The sequence below is a fragment of the Pichia membranifaciens genome (assembly GCF_001661235.1).
Source record: "Pichia membranifaciens NRRL Y-2026 unplaced genomic scaffold PICMEscaffold_1, whole genome shotgun sequence".
NCBI classification, from domain to species: domain Eukaryota; kingdom Fungi; phylum Ascomycota; class Pichiomycetes; order Pichiales; family Pichiaceae; genus Pichia; species Pichia membranifaciens.
Window position 1 is genome coordinate 1,997,551 of NW_017566982.1, and position 21,076 is coordinate 2,018,626.

General features: G+C 42.0%; 7 protein-coding genes across 7 annotated transcripts; 3 read left to right on the forward strand and 4 right to left on the reverse strand.

Moving 5' to 3' along the window:
* Nucleotides 1-1,289: 1,289 nt before the first annotated feature.
* Nucleotides 1,290-3,476, forward strand: PICMEDRAFT_9735 (hypothetical protein; the record flags this gene model as incomplete). Its single annotated transcript, XM_019165131.1, has 1 exon — nucleotides 1,290-3,476. The coding sequence occupies one exon, from the start codon at nucleotides 1,290-1,292 to the stop codon at nucleotides 3,474-3,476; it is 2,187 nt and encodes a 728-aa protein (XP_019020371.1).
* A 1,913-nt stretch (nucleotides 3,477-5,389) lies between these two features.
* On the reverse strand, nucleotides 5,390-5,734 carry PICMEDRAFT_23872 (hypothetical protein; the record flags this gene model as incomplete). Its single annotated transcript, XM_019162328.1, has 1 exon — nucleotides 5,390-5,734. A coding segment is annotated over one exon (345 nt), but the record flags the coding sequence as incomplete, so codon positions are not given.
* Nucleotides 5,735-6,006: 272 nt separating this feature from the next.
* On the forward strand, nucleotides 6,007-9,072 carry PICMEDRAFT_29027 (hypothetical protein; the record flags this gene model as incomplete). The annotated part of the gene is made up of 1 exon (XM_019162570.1): nucleotides 6,007-9,072. One exon carries the CDS (start codon nucleotides 6,007-6,009, stop codon nucleotides 9,070-9,072), a length of 3,066 nt encoding a protein of 1,021 aa, XP_019020373.1.
* A 56-nt stretch (nucleotides 9,073-9,128) lies between these two features.
* On the reverse strand, nucleotides 9,129-14,101 carry PICMEDRAFT_70815 (hypothetical protein; the record flags this gene model as incomplete). The annotated part of the gene is made up of 3 exons (XM_019163748.1): nucleotides 9,129-11,664; nucleotides 12,223-12,539; nucleotides 12,977-14,101. 3 exons carry the CDS (start codon nucleotides 14,099-14,101, stop codon nucleotides 9,129-9,131), a joined length of 3,978 nt encoding a protein of 1,325 aa, XP_019020374.1.
* Nucleotides 14,102-14,813: 712 nt separating this feature from the next.
* On the forward strand, nucleotides 14,814-15,305 carry PICMEDRAFT_70816 (hypothetical protein; the record flags this gene model as incomplete). Its single annotated transcript, XM_019163749.1, has 1 exon — nucleotides 14,814-15,305. One exon carries the CDS (start codon nucleotides 14,814-14,816, stop codon nucleotides 15,303-15,305), a length of 492 nt encoding a protein of 163 aa, XP_019020375.1.
* A 186-nt stretch (nucleotides 15,306-15,491) lies between these two features.
* PICMEDRAFT_28827 (hypothetical protein) lies at nucleotides 15,492-16,390 on the reverse strand (the record flags this gene model as incomplete). Its single annotated transcript, XM_019162556.1, has 2 exons — nucleotides 15,492-15,871; nucleotides 16,360-16,390. 2 exons carry the CDS (start codon nucleotides 16,388-16,390, stop codon nucleotides 15,492-15,494), a joined length of 411 nt encoding a protein of 136 aa, XP_019020376.1.
* A 358-nt stretch (nucleotides 16,391-16,748) lies between these two features.
* On the reverse strand, nucleotides 16,749-20,872 carry PICMEDRAFT_39466 (hypothetical protein). Its single transcript, XM_019163108.1, has one exon. The coding sequence runs from the start codon at nucleotides 20,503-20,505 to the stop codon at nucleotides 16,897-16,899; it is 3,609 nt and encodes a 1,202-aa protein (XP_019020377.1). The 5' UTR covers nucleotides 20,506-20,872; the 3' UTR covers nucleotides 16,749-16,896.
* Between the last annotated feature and the right edge of the window lie 204 nt (nucleotides 20,873-21,076).

Consider the following 21,076-nt stretch of genomic DNA (forward strand, 5'->3'; position numbering starts at 1 on the left):
TCCCATTTGTAAGTTTTAAATTCTAATATGCAGGGCGGTTCTTTTTGTTCCACTTTTCTTACTGAATTCTTCGCACAATACGGGTTTCAAGATACTCGTACGCATGATGCATCGCAAGCCGGAATTTATTTTTCGCGAGCGCGGCAACAACTCAAAGCGTGATACCTATTGTACTTTCGTTGTTCATTTCGCCACGGGGTATATAAGCTTTCAAGCTTCATTGGCGAAGCTCATTTTCGGAACTGATGATTTTGGTGTAACATTTCTTATATCTATATCCGTTCTTAAACGCTTATACGCGGAAAAATTGTAAACGCAGTGGAACATCAGGTTGCACCACCTTAACGTGCAGTCACAAGCCATGATTTTTTTTGCTTCTGATGTTCCACTCCCTTTTTCTCTTTCTTCACATACGAGTTCCATTTTAAGCAAACAAAAGCTTTCTTTCTTTTTCACTTTTCCTCTCTCTTGCACGTTTCTTATTTTCGTGGATATGTGGTCAATCACATAGGATTTGATAACGTCATCCGCAGCTAAAAGTTACCATACAGCTTTAATTTCTCCCGCATTACAAAATGCCCGCGCTGCATCAACCCGCATCATACGTGAGGTAAGCATAGATGAGCTCTACTGAGAAAGTTTTTGTCAACTGTTGTGTCCTTGCTCTGATAAATGAGGCAGTGCATCGAGGCTGAACTGGTAGAGAACACAAAACACTTGACGGAAACTGCAGTCGGCATTCGCGTCATCGCATTATTTACTTCTGGCATATCCCCAGAGATAACCTAAAGCCAATTTGTCTGCAAGATTCGGCACATATGGAGATACTGCAGGAAATAATAGCCGAAGCCTTCCTCTCCTTTAAGCCCGGTTTCGGATTGTTTTTTTTCTCCCTCTTCTTCATTTTCCCATTGCTTCTTTTCTTTGAACTTGCATACTCTCATCACATGCTGAGCGTACAATATATATGGATATGTAGGGAGAAATATGGTAACAAGAGGATCTATATAGATATATATAGGCAAGCTTCTATCCGCTTTTCCTAATTCTTCAGTTCAGATCTAGATTTTCGTAGGTGCATACCGAATTGTGTGAATCTTGATATTTGTTGTGCTTTCCCTTCTCTCTCCTTTACTTCCCTGTTTCCTTCCCTCTGCTTCTCCCTCATATTTTTACCTTTTTCTCTAGCTTCTAAGTTTTTTTAAAAGACAGGCAGTGATTCTGTTTCTAGTGTTTACTATTATAACAAATAATAGTAAGCTCAGGCTAGCTGTTCTAAAACCGCGGATATGAATATGGTCAACTATCCACAGCCACCACCACCACCACCTCCTCCTCCTCCTCCCCATCCATCTAACTCCTACTACTTCCCGCCAGGAGGTGGTAACTATCAACCGTCCCCTAACCAGACTAACCAGAGCATTCCATACAATTTATACAACAATCCAACCAATCAGCATTTTCAACAATCTAACGAAAATATCGTTTCTAAAATGAATTATAACCCGGTAAATAATTCTGGCTCTCCAAATGGACATCAACCTTTTTCAATCGCCTCGCCAATCAGTAACTATCAAGTCACTCCCCAAGTTCAGCAATTATACCTTCCGCTACATCAGAGTGTAGCATCACCATCCCACATGGCTTCCTCTTCCACATCCTTGCAAGGCACAAATCAGCAGATACCTCCCTTCAGCTACGTCTCGCAACAAAACAAATATTCACAAGCTTATCATTACCAGTATCCAATACCTCACAATTTTTCATCCGTTCCCCCAATTAACAGTGAACCTCTCACAGGTAATAATAGTATTCCGATATATAACAGCAATAGCAGCAGTAGTACAAGCATAAGAGGGGGTGTCAAAATGAAGAAAAATATGCCACCCTCTCAAATTCAAACTCGATCGCCTCCTCAACCCCAAGCCTTCTCCCCAAAAGCTGATTTGCTAAAGAATCCTAATTTACAGCCAGGCCCAGGGTCAGACCAGCGACAGCTATTATCTCCACATACGCAACAATTATCAATTCAACAACAACAAAAGTATCAGCAGTATCAAAGTCATATGCCATTGCCACCCTATGAGCCATCACAATCAACTCATTTTGCAGCACTTCCTCCACCGTCGCAATTCCCATCTCAAACGCGCACACAAGGGCAGATGCCATTACCTCATTTGACTCCCAAGTATCCAGACTCTAATATGCAAGATCAAAGGATGACCGGTTTTGTTCGAGGATATGGTTACCAGGCAACTCCACATATTACAAATAATAACCCTTATGGATATACAAACAACGAGAACGAGGTCTCACCACATAATGGAATGAAAAGAGAGTATGAAGAAGGTGCTTTTTTACATGGTGAAAAGCAGTCGTCCATTGCCGGTGTTATCTATAACTCTAGTGCTGTTTTCAAGAGGTTGAAACCCAGTTTAAGTGAGGAGGAAAGTGAAGTTATATATAAAGAAGAGACAAATAGATCTCAAGGGAGACCTTTTAGCAGTAACTTGACCGGAAGATTCATCTTCCATGACAATTTGAAAAGCTTACTCAACCATGTTGACAAGAAAAACAACAATAACTTTGTCGTCTATGATATGAGCAAGCACGGTAAGTCTAGTAAACAACTCAATGAAAAGCAGGAGAATCATGAAAAGCAGGACACAACCAAATCACAAGTGAAACATGGGGAAGCAACAGAAGATGGTCAATCCACCATCAAAAAGATAAAAAAGCCTGTCATTAAATATTCAAAAGAGGGCCAACAAATCACCCAAATGCTTTTTAAGAATCTAAAGGAAAGTTTGAGTAATAACGATGTTGTAAGAATGGGCATAATCAATGACAAGTTAAACTCTGAAGTCTCTATGGAAGCCCTGGACAACTTCTTAGATTGTACACATGATGATATTATGAAAATAGATGGATACAGGGAGCAATTTACACCTGTCCAAAAAACGATTTCTTACAATCCGAAGTGTAAAACAAAACAGGCCAAAAAGGAAGAGACATCGACAGACGAAGCTGGTGATGCGGATGATAAGTCTGACAAAAAGACTAAGGATAAAAGGTTTAATTTCCATACTCTAATCAAAGAGAACATGGGTCTTGATGAATATGTTTTCGTTAAAACTATTAGAGACAATAATGGACATATACTGAAACTCGAAACTATCAAGCCACCTGTTGATAGGGATGGGAAATTCAGCTATACTTCGGAGTGGTTGAAAAGGAGAATCTGCTACCCTCGATACAAAGGGGGAATGAACCTCCATTTACTAGGACCATCATTCAACTTCATACTCTACAACGATATCAAGATGTTGCTGTGGGACATTAAAGAAGAAATTCTTAGTCGTGACGAAAAGGATTTAGATAGAATTTTGAGCCAATCAGATATAGTTGTGGATGACGATCTGAAAGAGAAGCTGTTTGGAAATAAAGTAGTGTATACTCAGACTTTAGACAGGTAATTATGATATTGATCAATATATCTCACTTGAGATAAGTTTATAGACGGTTTATATTTTAATGGTAATGTACTAGTGAACCCATGATTTGTTTGATCATGATTTTTTAATATTTGTGGTTTTTTCGTCCCACATTTTTACACTGCGGAATTAAGAAAACCTTCAACAGCTTTCGGCAATTACCTTAAAATCGCTTATTTTTTTCGCATTTTTTGCGATAATTTTTTAGTTTTCGGTAGTGTCTAGGTCCGGCCGAAAGAAATTGAGTATAGCGTGTTATTGAAGAACAGCACTTGATTTTTCTTTCGAACAGCTAATCATCTGGCCTAAGTTATTCTGCTCAGATAGATTAGTTACCACACTCAGAACTTCACACTTAGCAGATCTTGCACAATCAGACAACTCCTCAAAGTAACTAGCTATCCCACAGGGCTGGTTGATCAGAACCTAGTATTGGTTTTTCTTATTTTACTCCTCTGGCTTTTGAATAGCAAAAGGATGAGTACGGAAACCTGCAAACTTCGGTTACTATGGGCATATGTATAACAAGACATAATGTAATCATGCAGATCTATCGCAAGTATGCACCAATAATTCCTCCCAAAACTCCATGCCAATGCATATTTATTTCCCCCACTGGTAGTCCCACATACATGTCAGGCTGGAACATAGAATCAAAAGTACAAGAAAAAGGTCTAGAGTGGGTTAAGCTTGGGCGCATTGTCGTGCAACCGCGTAGAACAAAACTGAGCATACAATTATGCCGTTCAATCCCGTTTTTAGCCGGCTAAAGCCGTATCTCCAAGAGGTACGGTATGTAGTTCGGCCAACACAACTTCTATTGCCGTCTGCTGCCCGCTCAACTTTCTCCTTCAGAATGGCATACCTGCTGTCTGCCTGTAGTGATGCAAGCTGTTATCCAAGATTTCAGATCTACAACATGGCGGAAACAGCGATCTTAGCCGAGATCAAGGCTGGGAATTTTATAGAGGTAAAGTTCGGACAGACAGAAATAGATCCCGGTAAGAGGACAAACAAGCAACTCCGTATCCAGCGGAGCTCTTGACTTTTTGAGTTTCTGGTGGCTCATATTGCTTCTTTTTTCTTTCCAACACATGTATGATTTCATCGCTAAAAAAGGATGGAGTCCAAACAGCAAGCAGCAAGCACGAAGAGGGGACCAACACGTTTCGGGATATGCAAAACGCCCTTCTCCTGTTGATTGTGGAACAAAATGTTGGCGGTTGTTCATCGGATCCACAAGTTGCGCATGGGTTGTCATTTGTGCGCTCACGCAGACGTATATAATGCATAAGCATGCATGCCGCTCAAACCCGGGCAAATTATTTAGCGACTAGTATTGTTTCACCAGAAAGGGATAGTTGGGGCGAGAGTGAGCCAGTGAATGGAAGGGGCTGGAGAAAAAACTTGCCGATGGCAATTTTTGTTTCCACCACACATGCTCGGCTACAGGGCGATCAGTGGCTGGAGACAAGCCCCTAACATCTGTATGCTGATCTGCTTTGCTGTTAATTCCCTTTTCTATTAATAAACTCTTTCCTGGAGTTCTACAAGTAGTTAAGACGAAGACGGGTGATAGTCGCACCTCTGCATCTCCTGCCAGCAGTTATAGGCTCGAATCTAGAGCTTGATTGCTGCACGATGTCTGCGTGACTGGAGTGCCGCAGATCATTCTCTTTCCATCCCCTTTATGAACCACCACTCTAGAACAACCTCCGGTCCCCGGTTTTTTTGTGATTCCAAAACGCACGCAGCACCTTTTAACATCTGTGTAAGATGTCTTGCATCTAATCTGTAGACTTGGCATTCTCCTCTGCCGTTCGCTTTTCCTCGACCTGGAAGGGGTTGACGGATCTGTTGTACGATAAATGCTCTCTATCACGAGGCTTCTTTTGTCGCACTTTATGTAGCTTTATCCTGTATTTATCGACCAGTTGGTCGATTTCCTCGTCCTCCATATTTGAATTCTCAGCCTCGACTTTATCCCGGTACTCCATCACCTTGACTTCTATTTCTCTCTTTGTTTCATGATCTAAAATTTCTTTATCTAAGGACAAATCAGCAAACTTCCTCTGTTTCTCTACTTTCTCCTGGTGTTTCTCATTCAACTGTCTCTTGTAGTAGTGTTTGCCCTTACTTTCTCCTATTCTCTCAGCCCTTGCATCGCCAACATTTCTCTGGACATATCCAGAGGTGCTAGACCCCTTTGCGGATTTCAACCCAATCCCGTTGTATGACATATGGAGGTATGTAGAGCGAGCAGTTGTATGAAGGTATATTCAGCATCAACGCTACGGAACGTGTGGTGAATTAGAAGTCAAAGTTCGGAAGAGGAAGAAAAGTTACCTTTACAGCTTTATCATGTTTTTCCTCAAAATCATGCGCGTAACTTCGTTCCTTAGTAAAGATTTACTTACACGTCTCTCGCGTGCAAATGCGATGTTCTTTTACACTATAAGCCTTGCATGTTGCAAACCTCTCCACAAACGCTGATTAAATTCTGTTCACTAAAATGTCACAGCAAACTCTAAGTAGATTTTTCACCGTACGAAAGAAAAGCGAGACCATTAAAGAAAAAACCTCTCTTCAAGATGAACAGGAGCCACCAAATCTCGCCAGTATCGAGAAATTGCAATCCTTTGCATGTAATTCGCCAAAACCTGCAAGAAAAGATGATGCCAAGGAGACAGAGTCACTAAACAAGAAAAGGGATAATATATCTTCGAAGAAGAGACAGTCCGCAGGATCTAAAAACGAGTCCACAGCAAACAAAAAGGTCAAACTTTTAACAGACTTCGAACAACAAATCATGGATTTCAAACTGGATCATCTAGACAAACTACTTTTCATCCAAAGTGGTTATAGATACAAATTTTTTGGAGAGGATGCCAAGATTGCATCCAAAATATTGAACATCAAGCTGACTGAAGGAAAGTTTTCTTTTGATCTGAACAATCCATCCAAAAATGATCACCTGTATTCAACTTTTGCACAAGCATCAGTGCCAATCGAGCGACTATTGGTGCATGTCAGAAGATTGATAGTTAGAGGATATAAGGTCGGGGTTGTGAATCAAATTGAAACTGCTGCAATCAGGGCTGAAACAAAGAGTAAAAGTAAGGTCTTTGACCGTTTTCTATCACATGTCTACTCAGCAGGAACTTTCATCAGCGATGAGGATCTTGAGAAAAATGTCACTGGAAAATCAATAGTATGCATCAATGAGTCTACTGATGGACACCTTTCTTTGGTTTCAGTAAACGTCTATTTCACAGATGTCGTTTATGATGAATTTACGGACGACTTCACGAGATACAAACTAGAGTCAAGGTTGCACCACCTGGAACCAATTGAAATAATTACTATTGGTGAGACCTCAAAAGAAACTTTGACATGCATTAACAATTTTAGAAACTACAACGACAGCAATACCAGTAACGTTGCGCATTTAAAGGCAGATATACCAAACAGAACGTTCAGTGAATTACTGGCGTATGCCAAAGCTGAACTGGAAGATAATGATGAAGTCTTTTCTTTTTTTATGACTTTGGGAAAACCGTTGCTAGAATGTTTTACAAAATTACTCGAGTACTTGAAAGAATTTAAGCTGACTTCAGTTTTCGAGTTCCTAAACAATTACAAGAAGTTTTCAGATGTCAATAAATGTACAATTCTAGATGCAAGCGTTTTGAAAAATTTGGAAATTTTCAACAACAACACAACAGGAAGCGAAAGAGGATCTTTGTTTGCCATGTTGGACAACACTTTCACCAAATTCGGTCAAAGAATGCTAAAGTATTGGTTACAGCGACCATTGGTGGATAAAATCTCCATCATTGAACGCCACGATGCTGTAGAATCCTTAATGGGTAGAATGAGTGGACTACAAATAGAAAGATTGAAGAATGTCTTGAAAGCCTGTCCTGATCTAGAGTTGATCCTTTCCAGAATTCATTACGAACGGTCAAATAGAAAAGAGGTCTATTTATTTTTGAAAAAAATCAACGAGATTCTTGCCGTCTTCAAAAATATGAATGATGCGTTGATATCATTGGATGCGCTAGGCTCAACTTTACTCAGCTCCAACTTTGAGACCTTGAAAAGTCTTTCCCAGAAAGAACTATTGGATATGGAAGAGCTATTATCAATGATTAATTCTCCATCTGCAATTGATAGCAAGTCTCCGGAACATATCACAAACTATTTCAATTCTAGCTTTTTTAATTATAGACAAATCGAGAAGCAAAATTCAGAAATTGAGCACATAAATGAGCTATTGGAAGAAGAGCTTGATAACATCAAAACCCTTACCAAAAATAAAGATCTCCAGTTTATGAAAGTCAACAATGAGCCATTCTTGATTCAAATTAGAAAATCAAATGTGAAGCACGTCCCTTCAGATTGGATCCGAATAAGTGCAACATTAAACTGTGTGAGATATAGATCACCTGAAACTGTCAATCTTTATAAAAAACTCAAATACCACGAGGATGTTCTAAAACTGACTTGTGACAAATTATTCCTGGAGTTTACTTCCAGGATAAACACATACCATCCGCATATTACTAAATTGATACATAAGCTTGGCGAATTTGACGCCTTGATGTCACTTGTTTCAGCGGCTTTAAATTACGACTACACAAAACCGAAAGTCGTTGATGTTCCTACTATACAACTTAATAATGCCAGAAATCCAATAACTGAACAATTACTCAAAGAAAGACCAGCATATGCCTCATATGAATCAAGTTCCTCGCAGTCGGACTATACACGTGCATCATCTTATATTGAAAACAGTTTCAACCTTCAAAAAAATTTTCACGATGTTTCCCGTATAGCCTTAATCACCGGTCCAAATATGGGTGGTAAATCCTCGTTCATGAGACAAGTTGGGCTAATTGTCGTGATGTCTCAAGTGGGCTCTTTCATTCCATGTGATGAGAACACAATTTTGGGCATCTTTGCAAATATTTGCATAAGACTTGGCTCGAATGATGACATTTTTGCCGGCAAATCTACATTTCAAGTCGAATTAATGGAGTGTCACCAGATTCTTCAAACTTGTGTTGAAAGCGGGGCAGATCCAACTTTTCCCAGAACTGGTAAACCTGGAAATAGCTTGATTCTCATGGATGAATTGGGCAGAGGTACATCAACTGTCGACGGATGTAGCATAGCATGGTCAGTACTGGATTATTTTGTTAATCATATGCTCAATAACGTTTTGGTGTTATTCGTAACCCATTTCAAAGAGCTTGAAGCATTCGAAAGTATTAGCTCGGGCATTGTAAAAAACTATCACATGGGGTATAGGATCTCACATACCGATGGCAAAGATGATGCGGTCAATACTGATGTTCTCTTTACTTATAAATTAACTGCTGGACCTAGTTCTGGCTCATACGGTCTGTATTGTGCTAAAATTGCAGGACTACCACATGAAATAATAAATGTTGCAGATAAGTTATCACGAGAAATGGAGACGAAGGCGCTGGAGCGAGACCTAAACAAAATAACCAAACTTATAAACGGAAATTATTTACAAGACCTGTATGATATTGCAGCTCCGATTAACTGACTGAATGTGCGTCATGTAAGATTTATAAATAAGTCCGTATAAACTCTACATAATAATTACATTTTCAAAAACTTTCTACCCAATGTTTCAGATCCTGTGGTTTGCAAAGTGTATGTAATATCTCCTAAGTCTGTCCCATCAAACCTGATGATCTGGGAATCATCATCATGAATAATAGTGATTGAGTTAAAATCTTTGAACGGATCTGTTTCACCTGTAATAACAGTGGATGAGCTTGTTTTTCTTTTACTTCGAAGAGTACCCATTGACGATTGGTTACTTGCCTTGCTGCTTTTGTTGGCACCTGTACTTTGTTTCTTTTTGTTCGGATTCAGAACAGGTACCATTGGTGGCTTTTGATTCCTAAGCAAAGCCCATTGTGTATTTTTAAAAAAAGGATGTGACTTTACCTCGGATGCGCCGGAATGAGAACCTAATCTTTTCGTTTCATCCTTGATAAGGAGTTTCCTGATCAGGCTTTTGTAACTATTTGAAACTTGATTATAATCTGGAAACTGGACTTCATTCTTTAGAATATTTGAGAAAGTTTGATTTCTTGTCGATCCTTTGAAAGGTGTGATGCCAAAAAGCATTTCGTAGATGAAAATGCCTAATGTCCACCAGTCAACAGCAGACGTATGTCCCTTGCCCCAAATAACCTCAGGTGCAATGTACTCCTCCGTTCCAACAAAAGAATTCGTTCTGAATCCATTAATGCAAGCATTGGTGTCAAGTTGAGGCAGACTTGTTGAAGATCTAGTGCTTGCTATCAGAGCAGGGTTGGCAGCATTGCTAGACTGTTTTGATAAATCAAAATCACTTAACATTATATGTCCAGATTGATGAAGTAAAATATTTTCAGGTTTCAAATCTCTGTAAATGAAACCCATCAAATGAAGATACTCTAGTGCTGCAGTCACCTCAGCAGCATAAAACCGAGCATCATTTTCAGATATGCACTTCATACGACGGGTTTGGAGTGCCCTAAAAAACTCACCGCCCATACAATATTCCATACATAGGTAGAGATGGTCATCGGACTGGAAAGAGTGATACAGTGAAACGATAAAAGGATGATTTGCTGTTGCAAGAATACCCTGTTCTGCTAGCACTCTCTTGATCTTTTTACGTTCAATCATTTCTTTTTTGTTAAGAATTTTCATGGCATATAACTTCTTCGTTTCCTTTTCTCGAACAAGGTAGACCTTACCGACATCACCTTTTCCTAAAAGCTTTAATTTCTCAAATGATTGGGGACCAGCTTGAATCTCCGTGACTCTGATCGAGCTACTTGAGTAATTTCTAGTTGGATTGTTTGATGTTATGTTTTTCGATATTTTTATTTCACCTATATGAGTCGTCAATTCATCTACCTTTTTAGAGTTGTCTGTTGATTCATGACTAGAATGATGATTACTTTCTGTCAATTGTCTCAAACTCAAAGGAGCAGACGCCACTTTTCTCAACCGTTTATGAAGAAATCCCCTCGGTTCAGTTTCCTTCAATGGTTTAAGCTCATCCCTGCGTTCGTCACTATCTTCAGCTTCTTGTTTTTTTTCTACTGTTCCTGGTGGCGGTATGTTTCTTTTCTCAGAAGTTTCCTCTACATCTTTGAAATCAAGTTCAGGCTCGAGATGAACTGGTTGTTCTGACAAATCCAATTCTTCGATTGGATCTTCCGTCCTGTTCTCGTGGTGGAGATTTTGATGCTGATTTGTTGTCTTGTTTTGATACAATGATGGGCTCGAAGGAGCCCTTATTCTTCTGAATTTTTGCATGATTGAAGACGAGTGCTCTTCAGGTTCGTGTTGTTGATCATCATTATGATGATTAGCTTGTGGAAGTGCAAGTTGCAACTGTGTATGCCCATTAGCTGTGGCTGATCCAGCTGGTGTGGAAGTAGATGATTCCGTAGGCACAGCAGATGGATCATCGTGAGCTGTAAATTTGAATAAGTTTTTGATTTTAGTTAACCTTCTGGGCTTAAAGATATCGTCCTGGTTGTCATCGTTATTGGAAGCGGTGTGGGCTTCATCCTTTTCCTTTTCCTTTTCTTTAGTATTGTCAACTGCCTGTATAGAATACTGAGGCTCTCCGTAACTGAAATAATCTTCGTTCTTTGGGTCGGAGGCGCTAATGGACGTGTTCACTGTGGTCGAAGGCGTATCCAGATTATTCTTCTCCTTTGTGGCTGGAGGCGTCTGTAGAAAAAGATCGGTATTATCGTCTGTGGTCTTGGCAGCCTGTGTGGAGCTGTCTGTGTTATTGCTGGTGTTTGACCCAGCTCTAGCGGTGGCTATTTCCACGTTGTTATTATCCGAGCCAAATTGGAAAAGCCGTCCGATAGATAGTTTCCTCGAGTTGGATCTCGACCTCGACTTTGGCTTTATCACTGGCGGTTGGTCAAAGTTCAAGCCGTTCATACCGTTCGTATCCTGGCCAAACAGTGTCTTATTGAGGTTCAGGAAAGTGGTTTGTTGGCGATTCGGAGACCCAGGAGGCGTCTGGGCCGGAAAGTTCAGCTTCTCCGGCGGGATCGGCAGGTCTCCGTGGGTCGAGCTCTGGTATTTCTGTGCGTACGACATCGATATGCTGGGTGTCTAACTGCTATGCTATTCTATTAATTTAAGGGAATTTTCTAATCACCCTTGTATGCTAATGCTTAAGATCTTTATTTTTTTAGGTACTCTTTTCTTTTCCGTGATCTTTTCTTGCTTAGAGTTGTGTTCAAACTCTTGATTCGAAGGTGGTAAAAGATAGTGCAAGTTCCACTAGACGTTCACGGACATGCAATATGCTGGCGTGTTGCTGGTTGCTGGTTGCTGGCTATGCTTAAGGCGCACACGAGGCTCTTCTTACTCACAATCAAGCTGGAAACGCCAAGCATATCCTCATCATCTCCTTCCCAGTCGGTAAGCACCAAGGGCTTTTACGTTCGCACAGAACACGGATTTTCTCTCTTTGTAAGGGGAAGAGAGTCACGTGCGCGGACAAAATCCGTGACGGAAGAGATACAACTAAAGATAGAGCTAGAAAGATTACTTTGATACACAACTAGACAGGTGGAGACACTATTTCGCAAGGTGTGGAGGGAGAAGGAAGCTGGCAATGGAGTTTTTGATGTGGTAGACGTGTTTGCAACTGCCGCACACCATTTGTCCGTCGACAATCTGGGTCTCTACCAAGAGGGAGTGCAAGTCTTTGAGCATTTTTTCGTCGTGATCGATGTCTTGTGGTTTTTGTGCAGGAAGGGCAGTGTTGCCGAGGTCAGCAGCGACCTTGATGACGGCGTCCCAGTCGAGTCTCTCTAGCATCGATATTATGAAGTCCGGGTTGAAATCCTGCTCCTCGAGCTGCAGCTGGCAGTTTTCGTATTTGAGCGGGAACGAGTTCTCGGCACCGTCGCAGCTTTTGACGGCACACCTCACAAAGTTGGTTGTTAGGAATTTCATTGTGCGTGGTATTGGCTGGTGTGGTGGGGTAGTCGGCGCAAGGAAAGGCCCAGATGATCAGCCGGGAACGAATTCAAGGCTCTGGTCAGATCAGGTCTAAAATTTTCCATCATGAATCTTTTTTTTTATTTCTCATTTTTTTCATTTGTTTTCTCATCTTTTATGTTAGTTCTCCCACTGAGATGGAAACAGGCTTCACGAAAAATAGCACAATGTGTGGTATGAGGGGTTTATCGTTTAATAAATATGAGTGTATAGAAGGAGGGATATAAAGACATGCGGTGCATTGAAGTTTGGGGGCAGGTTAGCAAAGAAAAGCCGGTGGTGCTGGTCGGAGTAGTTTGGTGCTACATGAGCTTTCTTATCTTCCGCTCCAAGGCAAGCGCCTCGGATTCCCTGTGCAGGCTACGCAAGGCACTCACAAGTCCGTAGCGCTGCTCTGGGTTCTGCACCTGCTTGCGCACCTCGGGGCTGTCGAAGCCTATGTGAAACAAGGAGTGCAGAGCCCTTTTTGTCTGGCCCGTGGCTGCAAACATCTGCACTAGCTGGGCAAACCTCTCAAAGCTGCAGACGTACGACCGGAGCCAGAGAGAGGCGTTCATAACCTCATGCAGCGGCAGTGTGGCACTCCTCTTGGCACCTCTGGTCTTGGAAACTTGCCGCTTACTGCTACGCGTGTGTGTGTGGGAGTAAGCGACAGCCTTGCTGGTTTCGTATTTCGTCACTATCGCATTTCTGATGTTGAGAAACCTAGCCTCTGGGCGGGTGTACGATGTGACCAGACGTCGAAACAGATCCGACTCAAACGTGTGCATGCGCAAGCTGTGCAGCTGATCGAAGATCCGCATCACGGTGTTGTTGGCAAGCTCTCGATCGCTGTGTGTTGTGTTCCGCCTCTGCCCCACAGCGAGTAAGTAGTCCGTTATTTGCTCGACAGCGGACATATACTGGTGGTCTGATATTAGGTGTCTTTGTAACGAGCTGTACGCCTCATCTATCATGCCCAGCTGAGACTTCAGCTCCTCGTCCTTCGTCACATCCTTCGCGGACTTGATCTCCTCGGTGTTTCCAGGCGCATCCGCCGGGTCATTCTCCTTTATCGCAGACCTGTTACCACTAGCAGTGAAGTGCTGAGCGTTCTCCGGCGTTTGCTCGGTGTTGCCGCTCGATTCGCTCTGCAGATACAGGTCCAGCAGTTTGTTCTTTTCCGCCTGAAGAATGTCCAGGAAGTTCATGTGTTTGATGGTCACGCCCTGTCCTGTTTCCAGCGCTGCGAATGACGACTCCGTCATCGTCTCGTCCCGCGTGACCTCAACCTTGGTCGTGTACATCTGGATAATTGGCGGAAGAAGCATGAAGAAGGCCAAATGAGAAGTGTACGAGAACAACTTGAGCTCGTCAAACACCCCCCACTTCGTCGACGCCTTGGCGATCCGAGGTCTCTTCGCATGGCCCTGGTGGAACGCTCTGCTGAACTTGGGCTGTCTCAGGTTGAAGCCCGTGTGTCTCACAGCGCTCGGAAACGCACTGCTTTTCGTTTGCCATGCTGGACGTAACGCCCTGCTCGCAAAAGACATGCTAGTACGCATGCTCTATGGTATTCTTGTATGCTTGTTGCTGCTGCTGCTGCTCTGGACTCACCCTGCAAATCCTTCTCCATCTTCTCTTTTCCTCTCATCTGCTTTACAATAAACATCCTCTGTGGCAGCGAGCGTGCTACGAAAAGCGATCGGCTCACAATTCACTGAGACGGAAACGGGCCAATCGCGGCAGCGGATTTTGCAACACCATAGGGAGTAGGTGCACGCAAGCTGGAAAGAAGGAAGATGGAGAGGAGCTACAAGTAGAAGACCGGGTGTGGGGAGTACGGAAGACCTATCAGAGAGATTGAGGAAGGATATGAAGTATTCTGATAAGCCGATGGATCCAGAAGAAGGGCAAGCTGCGCTGCGAGAAGGAACTCCTTAGCCAAGGTGCACTTCCAGGATTTTTGGCGGCACACCGACAGTCAGCTTCCGGACTTTAGAAGAATACACATGGTGATGGGGATTGTCGCTGTCGTTTGCAGGGTCGTTAGAGGCCAGTGGGCCTCGAGCTGCTGTAGTTGTAACGGTTGGATGCAGAGAAAAGAGCCCCTCGGCGATAAAATACGCGGCTGCCATCAGACGGGGAACTCAAGACCGCTCTCTGTATTCCAGAAAGGTCTTACATGGGCTCTAGTCCATACTCAGCCAATGTCCTCGCCCAGGCACCTGAGTACATCCACAGATACAAACAGAACACACCGCAATGGTCCAGCATCTCTTTTTGTCAGCAGAACTGAGCAACGTGACCGATCTAAGGCCACAGGACTCGGTTTCCCAGCCTTTCGAATACAGCTTCATCATCCGGTGCATAAACTGCCGTGAGGTGCACAGCAAGCCAATCACAGTGAACCTCTACGAAAGATACGAGACCGGCGACTCAAAGGGAGACGCCAGTTTTGTCAGCTCGTGTACGTTCTGCAAGTCCAAATCGCAGCTGTCGATCAAGCTACCATCGAAGTTCAAAGGGTATTCGCAGGACGATAGTGGCCAACGTGTGAAGATGCTAGAGATCGACGCGAGAGGCTACGACGTGGTGGAGTACGTGGCAGACGGTCCGTTTGTATGCAAGGGTTCAGAAAGCGGTTGTGAGTTCAAGGAGGTATTGCTAGAGGACACAGAATGGTACGACTACGACGACGAAGCGGCCCAGGAAACCTCCATCACCGACGTGAAATGGGAGATAGCAAAAAAGTAGATTTGTAGGTAAATATACATATATAGGATATATCATCTATACCAGTGGCGAAAACGGATTCGAAAGTTCAGCTCCCCAGTACTTTGTTTGCTCTTTTTTTCCCTATGACTAGAAAACAGAAAGTTTTATTAATTATTGCACATTAAAGTTTTTTTTAATTTATCCTTAATCTTATATATAAATTACTTAGAAAGAGAGCTTGGTGAAAAACCAGTTGTTCTTACCAGCTTGGTGTCTTTCTTCAAAAACCTTCTTGATAGCCTTCTTAGCTTCTTCTCTTTGGGATGGTTCTGCGAGGGATTCAGCGGAAACAACAGCCTTGAATGGCTCAACGTCGAAGTTGTATCTGGTTGGCATTAAGTGGTTGTAGTTAACTAACTTGACAAATGGCTTAACCTTGGTCTTCTTAGCAAGCTTCTTGGCGCCCATACCCTTGGTAACCTTTAATGGAGTTCTTTCGACACCTGCAACAATGGCATGTGGGAATGGGTTGGCCTTGGTGCCTTCGTCGAATTGCTTGACGATGACAACCTTCTTACCTGCGTTTCTGCCTCTGACAACGACAGCTGAATTAGAAAGAGTAAAAAAGAGAAAAAAAGAGAAAAAGATGTTAATATTTGCAACCATATGAACTGCACTCTGCATCAACTGTGTAAGTATTCGAGACACTGTTTTATTATTCTTCGTTTATTTCGTCTTCAGCAGCCACTTGGTCTCATGGTAAAAACTCCTGACAGCTTAGTTTCGAAAAGCTCTCCTCTAAAAAATGCAATATTGGATACGTTGTGTATTGACCCTGTAACCTGGAGAGCGTCCCTTGTAATGTGATCATTAAACATTCGGCAAAATTTCCGGTAACCAATTCTTGACTCATGGCGGTCTCAACAAAGTTATTCAGTTGGCATTTTGTAACTTTTCGTCATAGTAGTTGTTGCCGGCGTAGCTCGATATTGTTTGATCTCGTATTGAAGGTGTGTTCTTCCTCTGTTTCAGTGCTTCTTCGTCGATACTCAGTTTTGCAGGTGTAACGTTTCTTTTCAGATTATGTACATACCAACTTTACCAGACTTGATGAACTTAGCCATTTTTGTTTAATAGATTATCTGTATGTGCTTTAAAGCTGATCTAGCTGAACTTTCCACAGGTATACTTCAAAGTTGTAGTTAGTATTGTAGATGTTGAGCTGAAAATTTTTGGTCTACTCTCTCACTCACCCACGCCCAAGGAATGAACACCCCTCACCACCAGCAGTCCGCCACAGCCAATTTTCCACAGTTGTTGCTTCGCGGCCTCTGTTGTCGCTGGCCCAAGCAGTGTAACCCTCGCTTCACGCACGTGCCTGTCTCAACTTTGTTGTGCAAGGGCTTTTAGGCAACAATATAGTAAAGGTGCGAGGGGTGCTGCCTTCACCGTGCGAAAAGCAAGAAGAGCTTACGTAACTATGGCTTGACCGAATATAGATAAGGTATCATGAATATATATATCCAACAGGTCGGACGAGTAAGTAATAATCCATTTATACTTCACTTTTCCCTCAGTGAAGGGAGAATTTTTTTATAAATGCAAATACATCTACACAATACAAGCTAGACTACTTCAGTCTACTTCGTGCCAGAAACTTAGAGTTCACCTGTGTAATTTTCTTGCTGTCACCACCATTTCTATCCCCACTATTCCTGTCACTTTCACGTACTCCAACCGCAGCATTCACACTTGCCATCGAAACAGCCTTGTTGATAGCAGCACTGATCATTGGACCTTTTCCAATTGTCTTCTTGGACTTGGGTGGTTCTCTGCTGGGGACAGTTTTCGGTTTGGGAGCAGCTTTCTTGGCGCCATTAGGTGACTGGTGGTGATTGCTAGTGTCTTCATTTGGAGTGCGTAAAGTACTAGGGAATGATGGTGAACTTGTGTTTTTGCCCGCAGATACACTGCCAGTTGTAGTGTCCGAAATAGTTTTCTTGACGGACGCCAAGTTTGCCGCCGCATAAGCAGTTTCCTCTCCGTATATCAAAGCAGTATCCCCCGCTGGGGAATTGAGGTATTCTTTCAAGCGGCGTTCTTTTTCTATCATCCTTGAACTTGCGAGACACTGCGTCCATTGTGTTATTTCTGTCTTGTCAACCTCAAAACAGATAGTCAAGCCGTTTGACATTATGGCAAACAACCCCTTGCTTGGCTTGTTTTTACGTTCCACAACAACTTCAACGAAGTGAACTAGAGAGTTGGTTAGGTCAACTTCAGTGGTCATCTCATACTTCATCTTGTTATCCACACCATAATTCTCCTGGAACAGTAACACACGCCCAAAAGTTGTGACAAGCATTGTACGTGTGGCGAATTTATTTTCAACTTGTGGGGCAGGAGTCTGTTTGACAGTAAAAAACTTTCTGAACTTAGTTGCAGAAGATTCGTTTTCGGGATCGGTGTCATCCGCTTCTTCATCTGCATTTTCACCTAAATCAGAAGCAAGAGTTGCTGAATCCAACAGCCTAATTGAGTCAGTGTCATTGCTTGAAAAGATTGAAGGTTGATTGATATTATCCTTGTTCTTGTAGCCAAGGGGAGATTCAATCATTACGCCTCGATATTTCTTCTCAAAGAGTGAAGTTTTTTCCCGAATTGCGTCTACAACACCAACTTTCATGATTCTTTCCTCGTGATGTTTGAGGAACTGAACCCACTTCATATCTAAAACCGACATCTGAGGCACTTTACTTTGTTTACCGGTTTGTAAAGAAGAATTATTTCTCGAACGTGTAGCAGTGTTAGATCTCGAAGATGGGACTTTCGTGTTTAAAACGGGTCTAGGTATATTCGTGCCAGGTATAACATCGAATGGTGGTGTACTCACCTTTTTTAGATGGGACCTGGAGGGCTTTTCTTTGACTTGATGCTGTCTTGATTTCATAATGCGATCAGCGGTAATTTGTTGTAACTCACTACTTGAAGGTTGCAAAATGAGATTATGGCCCTGAGGATGCGCCATCGATGATGGTTGCAACGGTGATCCTGTAGTTGCGGTCGTAGAAGTTGACGCAATGGTGCTTGAAGAAGCTTTTCGGCTATTACCATATAAAGCCACTGCAGCTGCGCTGCTTGCTGACTTCTTTCTCTTTGATTTCGTACGTACCATAGGTGACTGGGACTGTTGTGGAGTTGTTTTAGCGTTGCTCACAAGAACAGGAGCAGATGCTGCTGAAACGGAACGCTGTGTCAGTTTGGTGACAGTTCCTGGCTTGGATTGAATGATTGAATTCGACTGCATATTAACATAATTCGTACTTTTAGACTTTTTCATGTTTTGAATAGATGTCGATGATCCATTTGGATATTGCGAGTCCAACTCTGGTCTTGGTTTCATAGCCTTAGCTGAAATCTTATAAGGCCCTAACTCTGGCGGAAATGTATCCCATATTTGCTTTTCATCGCTCCAGTTGATATCCTTGAACCACAGATGTTGCTTTATGTCTGGTATAGTGAGTCTTTCTCTTGGTTTAATGACCAATACCCTTTTGATCAAATCCCTAATTACGATAGGAAAACCAGCTGTAAATGCATATTGCAATTTTTGAATTTTTTGGAACGTAAGATATTCATTTGTTGCCTTAAAAGGAGGTTTACCGGCAATCATCTGATATATAATACAACCCAGAGCCCATATATCAGCAGCTTTTCCACAATATTTATCATTCAATAGCTCAGGAGATACATATTCAGCAGTACCCACAAAGGAGTTTGCTCTGATATCTCTCGGATAATTACCTGAATCATCCTTATCCAGCAACTTCGCTGTTCCGAAATCTGTAATTTCAAGCTTCATGTCTTTGTTCAACAAAATGTTTTCCGGCTTCAAGTCACGGTGTACCACACCGTTTTTGTGCATAAAACTTATACCATCAATCAATTGGACAGCATAATGTTTGGTACAATGTTCATTCATCGTACCAAACTTTTTTATCAATGTTAAAAGTTCACCATTTTCGGCGAAATCTAATACAAAGTACAAGCTTTGGGAGTCTTGGAAAGTAAAGTGTAGAGCGATTATCCCGTTTCTTTTTCCCAATCTATTCAATGCATTTTTTTCTATGTTGACATATTTTACTTTCTTCTCCTTGATTATATGTCTCTTATTGAGAATCTTTATAGCGTACTTCTTTTTCGTCTTAATGTCAGTTGCCAGAACGACGGTACTATAGGAACCTTCTCCTAATTCTTTCCCCAATTGAAAGTCTTTGATACCTTTTCTGATAGCTTTAGGTGGTGCACCTAAAGATTTGGTAATGATTGTAGCGTCATTTTTATTTTGCCAATTCAGAGACTCATTCGCAGGGTCGTAAGAAGAATAAAGCCCCTGGTTCTTTTGCCTTTGCAGCATTCGCAATTTATCAACTTCAGCATCATCGTAGTCCCCGTAGCTTTCATCAAGTGCTTCTTCTCCTTCTTCTTCTTGATCTTCTTCCCCATCTTCTTCATAATCATCTTCGTCTTCTTCTTCCTCTGTTTCGTCTTCTTCTTCGTCCTCTAACGAATCATCGTCCTCACCTGCATGTTGAGTTTGATTTGAGCTCAAACCATTGACACCGGAGTATCCGTTGTTATAATAAGTTGTTTTCATTCCACCTTGACTGGCAAAATTTCCATCTCTTATTTCGTCCACAGAGCTAGTAGATTGGTTATATGCGTCATGACCAATGTCGGTAACATGTCTGTGCTGAGTACCCAGCTGACTCCCCGGCTGATCAGAGTCAGTTAAAATTGGAATTGGAATCAAAGAAGGAAGAGAACCATTGTTATCTGAACTGTCAGAATACTGAACATATGTATCAATGTTTCTTGGTGCTCCTAAAGTGTTTATTTTCGGAGTACGTGGCGATCCAAATCGACTTGTATTTGAAAATTGAGGAGTTCTGAAAGCTACATCATTTGTGCCGAAAGAAGAATCTAAGGAGTCATCAGAAACAAAAGCATCGTTTCTATTGTTCAAGCTGGAAGGTATAATATTTGCCAGATTCTCATAAGAAGGGGCGACTGATTGTTCATAAACTGCAGCACCCGAATTCATTGTTGCCGCCCTCTGAGATTCTGGAGAGTTTAAGTAATCATCATACAAGTCAGAGTACTCTTCAATTTCAACAGGAGTTTGTGGATCCAATGTCGAATAATGAAACTCGTTGTTAGGATATGACGAAGATGACATTAAAATATTAGGACTTTAAGTTTTGTTGTGTTGTATTGAAAGGAGGGGGTAATGTTTATGTATCTCCATAAATTACGATGTGTATGTTTGAGTTATTTCTTGACAAGTAGGTCGGATATATGGCAAGCTGTGTTTATGTAGAAAAACCAATGTTTTTAGCAAGAAATTAAAATGAACAAAAACTGATTGGTCTCAAACAGTAACTCTAGAACAGAATTTGGAGACGGTATGGAAGAGTATCGATTGATCTCTCTAAGTGGATGTCCTGCTCAAAGGATAGTCCAAAGCCAATTGGTCTTGTTGTCTGGTGGACGTCCAGGTGAGATGTACAGAGATACTGAGGCCTTAAGCTTGAATCCACTAGTCAAGGCGGAAGTGATGGTGAGCAATGCTGTAGAAATTTACGCTTGGCAAGCCCCTGTTTGTATGGGCTGAATCGGTCTGTCTCCAGAAATAACAAATGCTACAACGCCTGTGGGACGTTCCGAGGCGCGCAGTAACAAAGAATCGGACGTAACCTCATGTACTGTTACTCCGCATTGCACAAACAATCAGATAACGCTCTGTTCAC